Below are 12,132 nucleotides of genomic sequence, written 5' to 3' on the forward strand. Positions count from 1 at the left end.
TGTTTTTTGATACAGACTTTCCCTGATGGACCGTCTCAGGGAAGCAAACGGCATTTTTGCCATCAACTTATTAAAAATGTTGGGTGAAGAGGACCACTCGCAGAACGTGTTCTTCTCTCCCCTGAGCATCTCCTCTGCCCTGGCCATGGTCTTCATGGGGGCCAAAGGAGACACGGCCGCCCAGATGTCCCAGGTAGGAGCGCCCATCGCCAAGGAAAAACCACAGTCTGTTTCTCTCTGTGCTTCCTCAGAGCTAGTCTTGTCCCGCCTTCGCACCGGCGGATGACGGCCAGTGTGGCTGGTAGGTGGGAGGGGGGACACCGAGGTGCTGGATAAAGGGCAGACATGGGGAGACAGGTACATTGTGCAGAACAGGGGATCTCCCCTTAGAGAAATCAAGCCATGACGTTCTTTTCTTTAGATGAAAAACATTGATGTGTTGTAGCAAAATTTGATTAGAGTAAACTATAATTCCGTCCCACCAAAAAAAGGTAAGAATTTCGACCGTTAAATTTAAAATTTTTGCTAACATTGTATTTTGAATTGAAATACAGCTGTGTAAATGAGCGTTTTGTCCAGTGGGTTATTTCTGGTGTATGATTACGCCTAAGTGGAAGAAGAAGGCAACATAAATGTGGACTTCTGTCTCCTGGAGTTATTTGGAGAAAATGTAGGATCTGATTGAGCAGAAGTGGGCTACGTGCGACCTCAGCTACAGATGAAGTAGAGGCTAATGCTGTAGGAAGGTCATCCTTAACTGCTTCGTGTCTTAGATTCTCTGACAGTCTTGGGAATATGTTCCAGAAAATTGCCATATACACATCATTTTGCCACTGATGTCTAGAGGTTCTGGACGCTCTTGGAAGTGCGTCCCGTCCCCTGGCCGCGGTGGACACCCGTGGTTGTTCCTTCCGGTGCCCTGGAGGATTGAGGCTTTGGATGGGGCTTGTTGGGAGACACAGGAACAACCCGAATCCTCACTCTGACTGGACGTTTAAATCACAGTCTGGGCTGGAGAACTATGAAGTTACGGATGGAACAGTTCTATTTGTTGTTCTGCTGATTCTTGTGGTTCCCGGGGTCGAGTGGGAGTCATCCCGGCCACCCACGTGTTCTGTCTGGCCTCCCTCCTTGAGTTTCACCCCGTGCCCTCCCGGCCTGGGTGACCGTGCTAGGGCAGCGGTGGAACCCAGGGGCGATTTTACCTCCCAGGGGACAATGCGCCAATGGCCAGTTTTGATTGTCATTAACTGAGAGATGCTGCTGACATCTAGTGGGCAGAGGCCAGAAATGCTGCGAAACAGTGTGCGATGAACAAGACAGACATCTGGCCCACTGTGGCAGCAGCACCGAGGCTGAGAAGCCCGTGCTGGACGGTGAAGCCAACCTCCTTCTAGGGAAGGATCTTTTGTCATTTTCAGCGCAGAGATTTGTCTGGAGATCCTTCTCTGGGGGAGCAAATTGGCAACGTTAAAAGTCTGCGTCCTTGTGTTCTCTTACCAGGCACTTTGTCTGGACAAAGGCGAAGACGTCCACCAAGGTTTCCAGTCGCTCCTCACGGAAGTTAACAGATGCGGCACTCAGTACTTGCTCAGAACCGCCAACAGACTCTTTGGAGAAAAGACATGTGACTTCCTTCCGGTAAGCAGTACTTAGGTGTTGATGAAAAAGAAATAGAAAATAAAATAGACACGACCGAGGAACACAGATAAAGTATAATTCTACTCCTGTAAAAATGCGCTTTGAGTTACAGTGCTGTAGTTATAATTTTGAATATCATGATTGCTTCTGAATTCTGTCCTTTAAAAATCGTTTCTGACACATCCCTCCTGGACAGCAATCTCGTTATGTCCATCCTCCTGCACCTGGACCTGCTTTTTCCCCTTAATCCCCAATACTCAGGGACTGTGCTGTCCCCTGTATATACGAAGCTCTCCCCAGTGTCAACCTCTGGTTGTTGGACTGTTCCTGCAGAGCCGGCCTCTCAAAATCTTTTAAATTTGTCCCCTCCTCGGAGTCACCGCCACCATTGCCCGCGTCCCCACTCTCACGCCCTTGCACACCATTATTTTAATTGTTTCCTAACTGATCTCTCCAAGTCCACCAGGTCTTTGTCGTTGTCTCCTAAATCACACAACTGACGTAATAGACTTTATAAAATTAAAGTGAGCTCGTAACACCGAGGTTTAAAATCTGAGTCGTTTCTGTTTATTGCAACATATAATTTTTAAGCCTGCCACAATGCAGTAAGCGAGGGCCAGAAAACTGTGCCACATAATACGCAGGGCGATGGCATCCTGAGCTGAATGAAATGATCGGGGCGAGCCCGACCAGCTTAATGGCTGGCAGTTCCCGGAATCTGTACGACTCAAATGCGTCCGCTGTTGCATGCTGCTCCACAGGGGTCGCCCGCTCTGGGCGTAAATGTCACTGGAGGTGATTCTGGGTCTTTCAGCTGGCTGGGTCTTCTAGGATAAGCATGAGTGATTCTAGGAATCTTCTGATTTATCCATGTTTATTTTGAACATCAGCTTGATCTTTGAATATTGTGATTGGGGAACCACTGGGGACACAGGAAGCCACCTTCCACTTTTCGGGGTTGCTTGGCTCGTCTCTCTACGTCGTCTCTCTTCTGTAGAAGCTAAAATATTTGAGAACAGGAGATGGGCGGAGGATGGGCACCGATTGCCAGGCACATTATATCTGAAGCCAAGTTTTTGTGAGGTGAGTCGTCTTTGGGTCTTCACGTATTGGGTACAGGTACTTCCTGATTTGACCCCGACTTACATGTTCAGGCTCCTCCCCTGCCTTTGTGTTTTCTCTAATTCCTACACACACACACACACACACACACACACACACACACACACACACCTGTCGAGACCGATCACATTCCACTCCCGGAGGACCTGTAAGATTTCTTGATAATCCACTTCTGCCATGGAGCTGCCCAATCATTCCACAAATACGTTTCAGACCCTAGAGTTGGTGCTGGTGATGCGAAAATGTGTCTAGTGTGTGCTGGGAGGGGCAGAAAAATCAAACAGAAAGTCGCTATGAAGTTTAAGTGTTCGATGGATGTTCACGGGCTGTTTGGTGCCCGCCTGCCACTGTGCATGTTCTCAGAACAGCGCGTGACTGCGTGTGTGTACGTCACCTCTCAACAGACTGCGAGCCACTCCAGGTGTCATGTCACGTCTTCACCCTGGTGTCCAGCACCGAGCACAGGGCCAGGCACGTGGTCGGCGGTCTATACGTTTTTGTTCATTGCATGAGTGAGGATTCAAGGGCAGGATGACCCGTGTAAGCCTTTAGGCTAAAAACACGTTAAGAAAAAAAATGTCTCCACACGGTGGGAACCTTTGCCGAGAGGGGCCAGACTCGGTGTTTTGCACTTGTAGGCCTTTAAGGAGTCCTGCCAGGAGTTCTATCAGGCAGAGCTGGAGGAGCTGTCCTTTGCTGAAGACACGGAGGAATGCAGGAAACACATCAACGACTGGGTGACAGAAAAGACCGAAGGTGAGAGGTTTTCTTTCAGTAGACCTGGCTTTGTGAGGGAAAAGCAGCTACACTGCCTGGCGTGTGACCTTGTCACCAGGGGCCTGTTTGCGTGCTTGCTGCGTCAGGCCGGCTGTGCAGTTGTCATTTTTCATGTTCTTATCAGATCACAAAGTGGTGACTTCGAAAAATACTTAAACCATCGACGGCCATGCCACCCTGAATGAGCCCGATCCTGTCTGATCTTAATGCTAAGCAGGGTCGGGCCTGGTTAGTACTTGAATGGGAGACCACCTAGGAAGAGCAGGTGCTGTAGGCGTAAAAAATAAAAAAATGAGGGATTGTAAGCTGATCTCTGACCCTCCTCCCCTATGGATTGTGCTGGAAAATCTCCCCCAAATGCTTCCCCTTGGGGGGGCCCTGCTTGTCTTCTATCTGGGAGGGTTCTTCCCATGCTCTGAGGGCAGAATGACATTCAGATTGGGTAACAGCTGAAATAGAGCCACGTTGGTGACGAGAGCAGCTCTGGTCTCATCCATGGCCCACTCCTTCCTTGGTCACGTGGCTGTGGCTGTTTGCTTTCAAGCGTGACCTTTGCCCCGGAGGTGCAGCTAAGACGTGGCTGTGGCTGTTTCAAGCGTGACCTTTGCCCCGGAGGTGCAGCTAATGGGGAGCCCGCAGTCCACACACACACACACACACACACACACACACACACACACACACACCTGTCGAAACCTGTCCAGACCACATTCTGTCTCACCAGAAACAGTTCTGCCCGTTCTTGACTAGAGTACAGAGAAAAAGAACATGCTTTTATGCACCGTAAAAACCTAATGCACAATTTAAAGACTACCAGAAAGTGAGGGCGTTCAACCGCTTATTTCCTCCTGTGCCCACCCAGCGGGCTTTATTCCATCCGCTCGATCTTTATGGCACGTCCGCCGTGTACCGGATTACGGTAATCACCGGCGAACATACTGACGGCCAGTGAAGTCATGACCGTCAGAACAGAAGGGCCTTTCACGTTTCCGTTCGTCCCGGGTGCAGTGTTGTCACTGTGCCGCCGATCCCGCCGTCCCGGGTCACCGGAGCAGCCGGGAGCTTGTCCACACCTCGCCTCCGCACACCCGTCACTCCCTTCCATGGCCGCTCTCACGCTTCCTTCCATCAGGCGGACCGTCCACGTGTTTTCTCAGAATAGTAGAGCTGGCGGGGCTTTGGGGATCCCCTTGTCCCCACTCTCATCGGACAGCTCGACTTGAGCTCCTTTATTACATCTCCCTAATTCCTTTGACCCAGTCCCTCCCTGCGGGAAACCCATCTTCTCCATGTTCTTATCAGTATCCCCACCCTTTGAAAGAGTCTCCTCACCTGCGTGATATTTGAAGGTTGGCAAAGAGCGACCATTCTCAACCAGAATTAACCTCCCGGTGACATTTGGCAATGGCTGAGGACGTTTTTGCTTGTCACAATGGGGGGAAGTGCTACTGGCTAAACATCTTATAATGCACAGGACGGTCCCCATGACAAAGATTTATTCGGCCTAAAATGCCGATGGTGGCTCGTTTGAGATATTATGGTGCTGAGGTTGAGAGGCTTACAGTTACAATCAAGACTCTTGGGTTATTTTCCTCAGCTCGGCCGCTTGCCACCTATGTGACCTTGGCAAAAAATAGTCAGGCAAGTGGTCTGAACTTGAATTTTTACATCTATGAATTGAAGGCAAACATTAGTTGACCTGTGTGCACGGCATAGAACACCATCGCCCGATTCGGTCACGTGGCCGGAAAGACAGAATTCCAGCCTGGCTGTCAACTAAGCCTCGGCATTATACATCAAAGGATTTTTGTAAAAGACTGTTTATTATTCTACCTCCCCCCAACCCCCCCACAAAGAGCAGTAAACCTCCCTCATGTTCTTTACAGGTAAGATTTCAGAGATCCTGGGTGTCGGGACGGTCGGCGCACTGACGAAGCTGGTTCTGGTGAATGCCATCTATTTCAAGGGGAGATGGAGCGAGCAGTTTGACAGAAAGCACACACGGGGGATGCCCTAACCAGTGAGGGAAGGCGTTTTCAGGTACACCGCCGCTTCCTTAAAGTGATACTCTGGGAAAGGTGTGAATGGAAAACATGAATGATTTATTTCACAGTCTTGATTGTTCACCTGTTTCTGAATGTATTTCATGCCTCCCATATATCCTTTATTGGAGAAGGGAAGAGAAAAATTAAAATAATCTTTATATTGATAGTTTCCTTTTTTTCATCCTGGGTCAAATTGATCTTGTGTCTCTGGTCATATTATTCGATTGAAAGAAAATTTCTTCTAAGCCTTGGAATTCTGTTTGTATTGTACTATCTCATCGTCTATATTTACTTAGGTAGCTTTTTGAAATGTCAGTGACAACTCTGTTTATTGCCTTAGAATTCTTGACTATACAATTCCAAACACAAGAGAAAAGGTGTATATTTATTTTTTAATTCTTGGGTATCTTTTACAAATAAAAATTGTGTATATTCAAGGTGTACAAGATGATGATTCAACACATAGTGAAATGAATACTACAGCTAAGCTAACTGACATATCTCCTCACATGGTTACCTCTTTTTTTTGTGATGGGAGCCCCTGAAATCTGCTCTTTTAGGAAATTTCCAGCGTTTAATACAGTATCATTAACTCATATAGTCACTATGCTATACATTAGATTTCCAGACTTATAAGCCTAATATTAAAAATACTTTCTCCATTCCTGTTTGAATATGATAACGGTTGGGGTCAATAGCTATTAGCTTGGAATTTGACCTCCATCGACTTGATAATAGCATATTGCACAAAGATTTAAAAGCCTAGAATATATTTGGCGAAAGTTTTAAAAATGGTGGACTCTACGCATCTTGTTAAGTTTCTTCTTTCAAGAAAATCAAAGCCATAGAACCAATTATGGAATCGAGTGACTTTTCAGAATAAAAGTCTAACTCCCTCTGGCCTATATGTCTTCTCTAACCCGATCCTTCAGCCTAAAGGTCTGAATATTAGCTAATTCTCTTAACTTAGACAAATAATTTTAATTATAAGGTCTCTGGGAGTGCGTCTCTATTCATCTTCTTAGAGGAGAAAAAAACGCAACTTTTTTGAAAAATAATGAGAGAGTTTTAAGTTTATCTGTATTCATCGGTTTATTCTCTCTCACCTGCCTATAATTGATCTTCTGAGGCAATAGCATGTTATGCTCAATACTAATATGTAATAATGAAGATTTTATATGTATCAGCATAAATGCACCGAAGTAAGTATTCTCTTATACGGGCCTAGGGGTTCTGTGAATTAGACATGTTTTTAGTGAACTATATTCATTTTTTAGTAACCTGATTTTAATGTCATATTTTCATTAGGAAAAAAAGACAGTGCAGATGATGTTTAAACAAGCTAAATTTAAAATGGGCTATGCAGACGAGGTGCACAGCCAGGTCCTGGAGCTGCCTTACGCAGGGGAGGAGCTGAGCATGGTCATTCTCCTGCCTGATGATGACACTGATCTCGCTGTGGTAAGCCCTTGACAATGAGTCTGAGTGTCTAAGGATCCGGCCTGAGCTCTTTTCTTCAAGTCCATCCATGAGGTAGCATCTGAGGAGTTCAAATTTAGCGTTACTATAACGAGTGCTGGATGAACGCTGTTGCATGTCTTTGGTGAGCACGCGTGTGCATTTCTATTGAGTATATATCTAGAAGCAGAATTGTGGGTAGGACAAATTTTGATGAAGCCAGGAAGAGAGATTCCAAGAATTTAAGAACGTTATTCTTTATTCTGAAGAGGGGCCAGTTGAGGGCCTAATAATTATTGAACAAAAGTACGGGAAAAGGGCGCCTATTGATGTGGGCAGTGATTCTCAAACATTCATGTGCATACGAATCTCTTGGGGATCTTGTTAAAATGCAGTTTCGATTCAGGGGGCTATGGCCCGAGAGCATGCATTTCTAACAAGAGTCTAGGAGACACAGGTGCTGCTGATTGTGGACACACTTTGAGTAGCAGGTGAGGAATTTATCTGAGGAGGAGAGAGATCTCTTCCCGTGACTGGAAAGGGATGGAGCTCAGGATGGGAGAACGTAAATTCGTGAGGTGGGAGGTGCAGGACAAACAGGTGTTGGCTGTCCGGCTCACCAGGGCTGGGGAAGCCCTCACTTATAGAGTTTGCTGGTTCCATGGTGTCAGTATGTCCGCATGGCTGAGTTTAGACTACTAAGGGTTTAACAACTGACCCTCTCCAGAACTATAAGCCAGCTTCAGCACTCCAAGGCACAGGATATTGAGGGCGGGGCCTGCTTGATTTGCGTGGTATCCCTATGGAATCAGGAAGCTATTGGCATAAGTCAAGAATAAGACCTGTCATGGCTACTTAGGAAGAAAATCAGGAGAGTCGAGGAATCAAGCTAATGTCCAAACAGCTTTATGTCACCGGAGAGGAGCACTCACCTGGGCTCCAGGTGGTAAAGGAAAGGGGGGAGATGCAAGTGGAAGCCCCCTCTCCCTCCTTTCTTCCTTCCTGGTGGATAAATAGAATGAGTGATGGGTCTCCGACATTTTGAAGCTAACTCCAGGGCAGGCAGAGGGCAAACTCAGATGCCGGAAGCAACGGTCCCGATGAACTCCCCATTTCTGCCGTCCCCTCCCCAGAAACCACCTCTCCCTTCCTGTTCAGATGATCCCTGATTTCTCCCTTTTCCACAGATCAGAGTTCTGAGCCATGCTCTTTCTTTTGTCACATAGTCTCTCTGACTCACAGGAACGTGTGTCACATGAATATAATCGAATATAATTAATTGGTCCTGAGAATTTTCTATACCAAAAAACATTTGAAATATATTTGGTGCAGATGGTTTTTCTTTTTTTTTTTAAAGCCTTTCTTCGCCTAAGGTATCTTCTAGCTGTTCTACTCTTCTATCCATATAACAGGGAAAAATACAAGAATTTGAGGGAAGGTCTCTGTAAGAGGTCTTGGACCAGAACTCCCATCTAGCTGCGTGTCATGGCGGAGGAGTGATGGGTGGCTGGGTGGGTGGGCACACGGCTGTCGTCATCTAGACTTTAAGATTTGACTCTTGGTTATTTCAGGTGGAAAAAGCACTTACCTACGAGAAGTTCCGAGCCTGGACGGATCCAGAAAAGATGACTCAGGGTAAGGTCCGACTTTTCCTTCCCCGGCTGAAGCTGGAGGAGAGTTACGACCTGGAGTCCTTCCTGCGAAGTCTGGGGATGACCGACGCTTTCGAGGAAGCCAGGGCAGACTTCTCTGGAATGTCGACTAAGAAGAATGTGCCCGTGTCCAAGGTGGCGCACAAGTGCTTCGTAGAGGTCAACGAGGAGGGCACGGAGGCGGCCGCGGCCACGGCCGTGATCAGGAATTCTCGCTGCAGCAGTATGGAGCCGAGCTTCTGTGCAGACCACCCCTTCCTCTTCTTCATCAGGCACCACAAAACCGACAGCATTTTGTTCTGCGGCAGGTTCTCGTCTCCATAACGAGGCGCCATCGCCGTCCGACACGCCTTCCCTTCCACCCCACCTCGCCTTAAAATTCAGATTTTGGTGACCAAATCGGTGCTGTGGTTTGAGTCTCAAAAGTAAAGTGTGTGCACCTGGGAAGTCTGTGAAAGTCTTTACTGAGTATTCCACAGCCATCGAGGATAACTCAGGCCTCCGATGTGTAGAGTTTGGGGCTGTGCTCATTCTGGAATGTGCGGGAGCCCCTCCCTCGCACGGACTGCCCTCACCTACCCATCATGGGGTGGCCGGCTCTCCTCAAAGCTGTGCCCCTGGTTCGTGGGCGTCTTTAGGAGTGCGTCAAGGATCCACAGCTTAGCCCTCTATCTGCTCTTCCATCCTGCAGTGACCCCAGAGCTCTGCCCAGCACCACTGCCAGGCGCCAGTGTCTCAAACAGCTGAGATAAAGTGTCTGTCTCCTGTCACCATCACACAGACAGCCCGGCATGTCCCATGTCTCACACGGTCCTTCATGAAAACAGCTCCTTCAGATCTTGCCATCAGCCTCAGACGTGACGTCAGGGGCTCGGCAGTGAGCCGCAGGGCTGGGCTTGGAGCCAAATCTCTGACGCAAGCCATGTGTCCCCTTCCATCCCCTTTGCTTCTGAGACATACACGTGGCCCCAAAGGAACACACGCCCAGCACCTCTTGGAAACGCTGACCCCTCTAGTTCATCACATATGGTCAGACATGGCTCAAGCACACCCCTTGCTTAAAAGCAGACCTCCCTACATTATTTTTATGATTAAAAAAGAATTTGTGTCACGGCAGCCATTTGCAAACTGTAGAAAAGTATGCAAAGAAACCAAGTCTCGCACAGTTCCACTATCCAGATGCATCATTGCTGTTAATAGTGACCTATGTCCTTCCTTCTTCTCTGTATGCAAATAGAAGTTGGAAACATTTTAACACAGTTCATCCTATACTTCGGTAGTTTACTTCTACCCCTACTTAATGTAAACCTTCTTCAAGATAATTATCTTCCTATGTCATCCATTTGATGTGTCCAATTGTATGACTGTCTATATTTTCTGTAATCAAATCTAATTTAGGTAATTAAAATTACTTATATACGACACTGTTATGAATATCCTAGCTATTCGTTCACATTCTTAATATTTTTTAAAGAAACATTCCTAAAAACGATACCGTCAAGATAAAAGCCGGGCACCTTTGGAGGCTTCTTCCTAATCCTTCTCCAGGTTGTTTTACACTCCCGCTTACAGCACTCCATTAACTGCTGCCTGACTTTCTGTCATGAGTTGGACTGAAAAGTGGTTATTCCGGACTCGATTTGTGGTTCACAGCTACTCGAACCATTCAGATTATAGCTCTTAAAATTCGCCAGACTAGAACACGTTCCGAGCTAGGCCACCTTCGCATGGGGTACCCTGCTTTCCGAAGCGGGTTTGGCCAAACGCTGACCCACAGCACTAGAAAGCACGCTCTGTGAGCTCTAGTCTTGCTCCCGCCTCTAATCTAAAAAAATCTACACCTTTATTGGGGTATGATTCACACAAAAAACCTTTACGTATTTAATACGTACAATTTGACACGTTTCGATCCATGTATGCGCCCATGAATCCATCTCCACAGTCAAGATGGTGAACAGAGCTATCACACCCCCAAATTTCCTCTTGTACTTTGTAATTCCCCTTTATAATTCTTCCCTCCTGCCCTCCCCTTTCCCACCCCAATCATTTACCCTTACTTCTCACTCAACCACTGATCTGCTCTCTGTTCCTATAGATTAATTTGCATTTCCTAGAATTCTCTATGAATGGAATGAAACATTATCTACTGTTTTCGGTATGGCTGCGATTGCTCAGTATTTTTGAGCTTCATTCACGTTCATAGCAATACCATGTTCCTTTTCATCGCTAAATAATATTTTGTTATATGGATATACCACCATTTGTTTATCCATCCACCTTTTGATGGACGTTTAGGATGTTGCCGAGATTTTGCCTATTGCAAATAAAGTTCCTATGAACGTTCATGTGCACGTCTTCGTACGGGCACGTGCTGCTGTTTCTTTGGGGAAGAGACATGAGGGTGGATGTCTGAGCCGTATGGAAGGTGGAAACAGTTTAGCAGTTTCTTTAAAATGAAACATATACCTTGCATAAGGCCCAAAGTGGTCGAATTTTTTAACATCCCCAATAGAGCATATAAGAGCCCCAGTTTCTCTCCCTCCTTGCCAACACTCGGTCCTGTCAATGTTATTTTGGGTACATGGTGGTATTTCACCGTAGTTTTAGTTTGTATTTCCCCAGTGACTAATTATGTTCAACATTTTTTTCATGTGCTCATCTGCCATCTATATATGTTTTTTGGTGAAATGTCTTTTAAATATCTTGCCAACTTTTTTTTGCTTTTTTGTTTTCTATTTCTTATAGTCTTTTGAGAAATTTTGTATTATGGATGGCAAATCCTTTATCAGCTATGTGATTTATCAACATTTTTATTCCAAGTCATGGCTTGCCTTTTTATTTTGATAACAATGCCTTTCAAAGAGCAGGAGTTATTAATTTTGACGAAGTCTAATTGATCACATTTTTATTTATGTATCATGCCTCTGTTGTTATACCTAAGAACTCTTTGCCCAACCCAAGGTGACCAGGACTATCTCCTATGTTTCTCCTATAAGTATCACGATATTAGATTTTACATTTATGTCTATGATCCATTTTAAGTTCATATTTTTGCATATGTCGAAAGACTATCTTTTCTCCATTGAACGGTCTTTGCACCTTTGCCTAAAATCAATTGATATTATATGTGTGGATCTATTTCTGGACTCTACTGGTTTCCATTGTTCTACTTGTCTATCTTGATGCTAATAGCACATTGTTTTGACTATTATAGCTTAATAAGTTTTCAAATCAGGTAATATAAGTCTTCTAATTTTATTCTTACTTTTCATAGTTGTTTTGGCTATTTTCAGTCTTTTGCAGTTCCTTAGAAGTAGCTTGTCCCCTGCTAGGATTTTGATTAGAATTGTGTTGAATCTAAACATCATTTTGGAGAAAGTAGATATCTTAACAATATTGAATCTTTCAACCCGTGAACATGGCATCTTTCTCCATTT

General features: G+C 45.7%; 1 protein-coding gene across 1 annotated transcript; it reads left to right on the forward strand.

The window, feature by feature from the left end:
* Positions 1-11,046, forward strand: SERPINB8 (serpin family B member 8). The gene is given in 6 exon segments (XM_025048141.1): positions 1-193; positions 1,504-1,641; positions 3,402-3,519; positions 5,427-5,572; positions 6,894-7,046; positions 8,615-11,046. Coding segments are annotated over 6 exon segments (1,128 nt in total). The 5' UTR covers positions 1-25; the 3' UTR covers positions 9,020-11,046.
* Positions 11,047-12,132: the final 1,086 nt, after the last annotated feature.

Source organism: Pteropus alecto, unplaced genomic scaffold (genome assembly GCF_000325575.1).
Source record: "Pteropus alecto unplaced genomic scaffold, ASM32557v1 scaffold14, whole genome shotgun sequence".
Taxonomy (NCBI): Eukaryota; Metazoa; Chordata; class Mammalia; order Chiroptera; family Pteropodidae; genus Pteropus; species Pteropus alecto.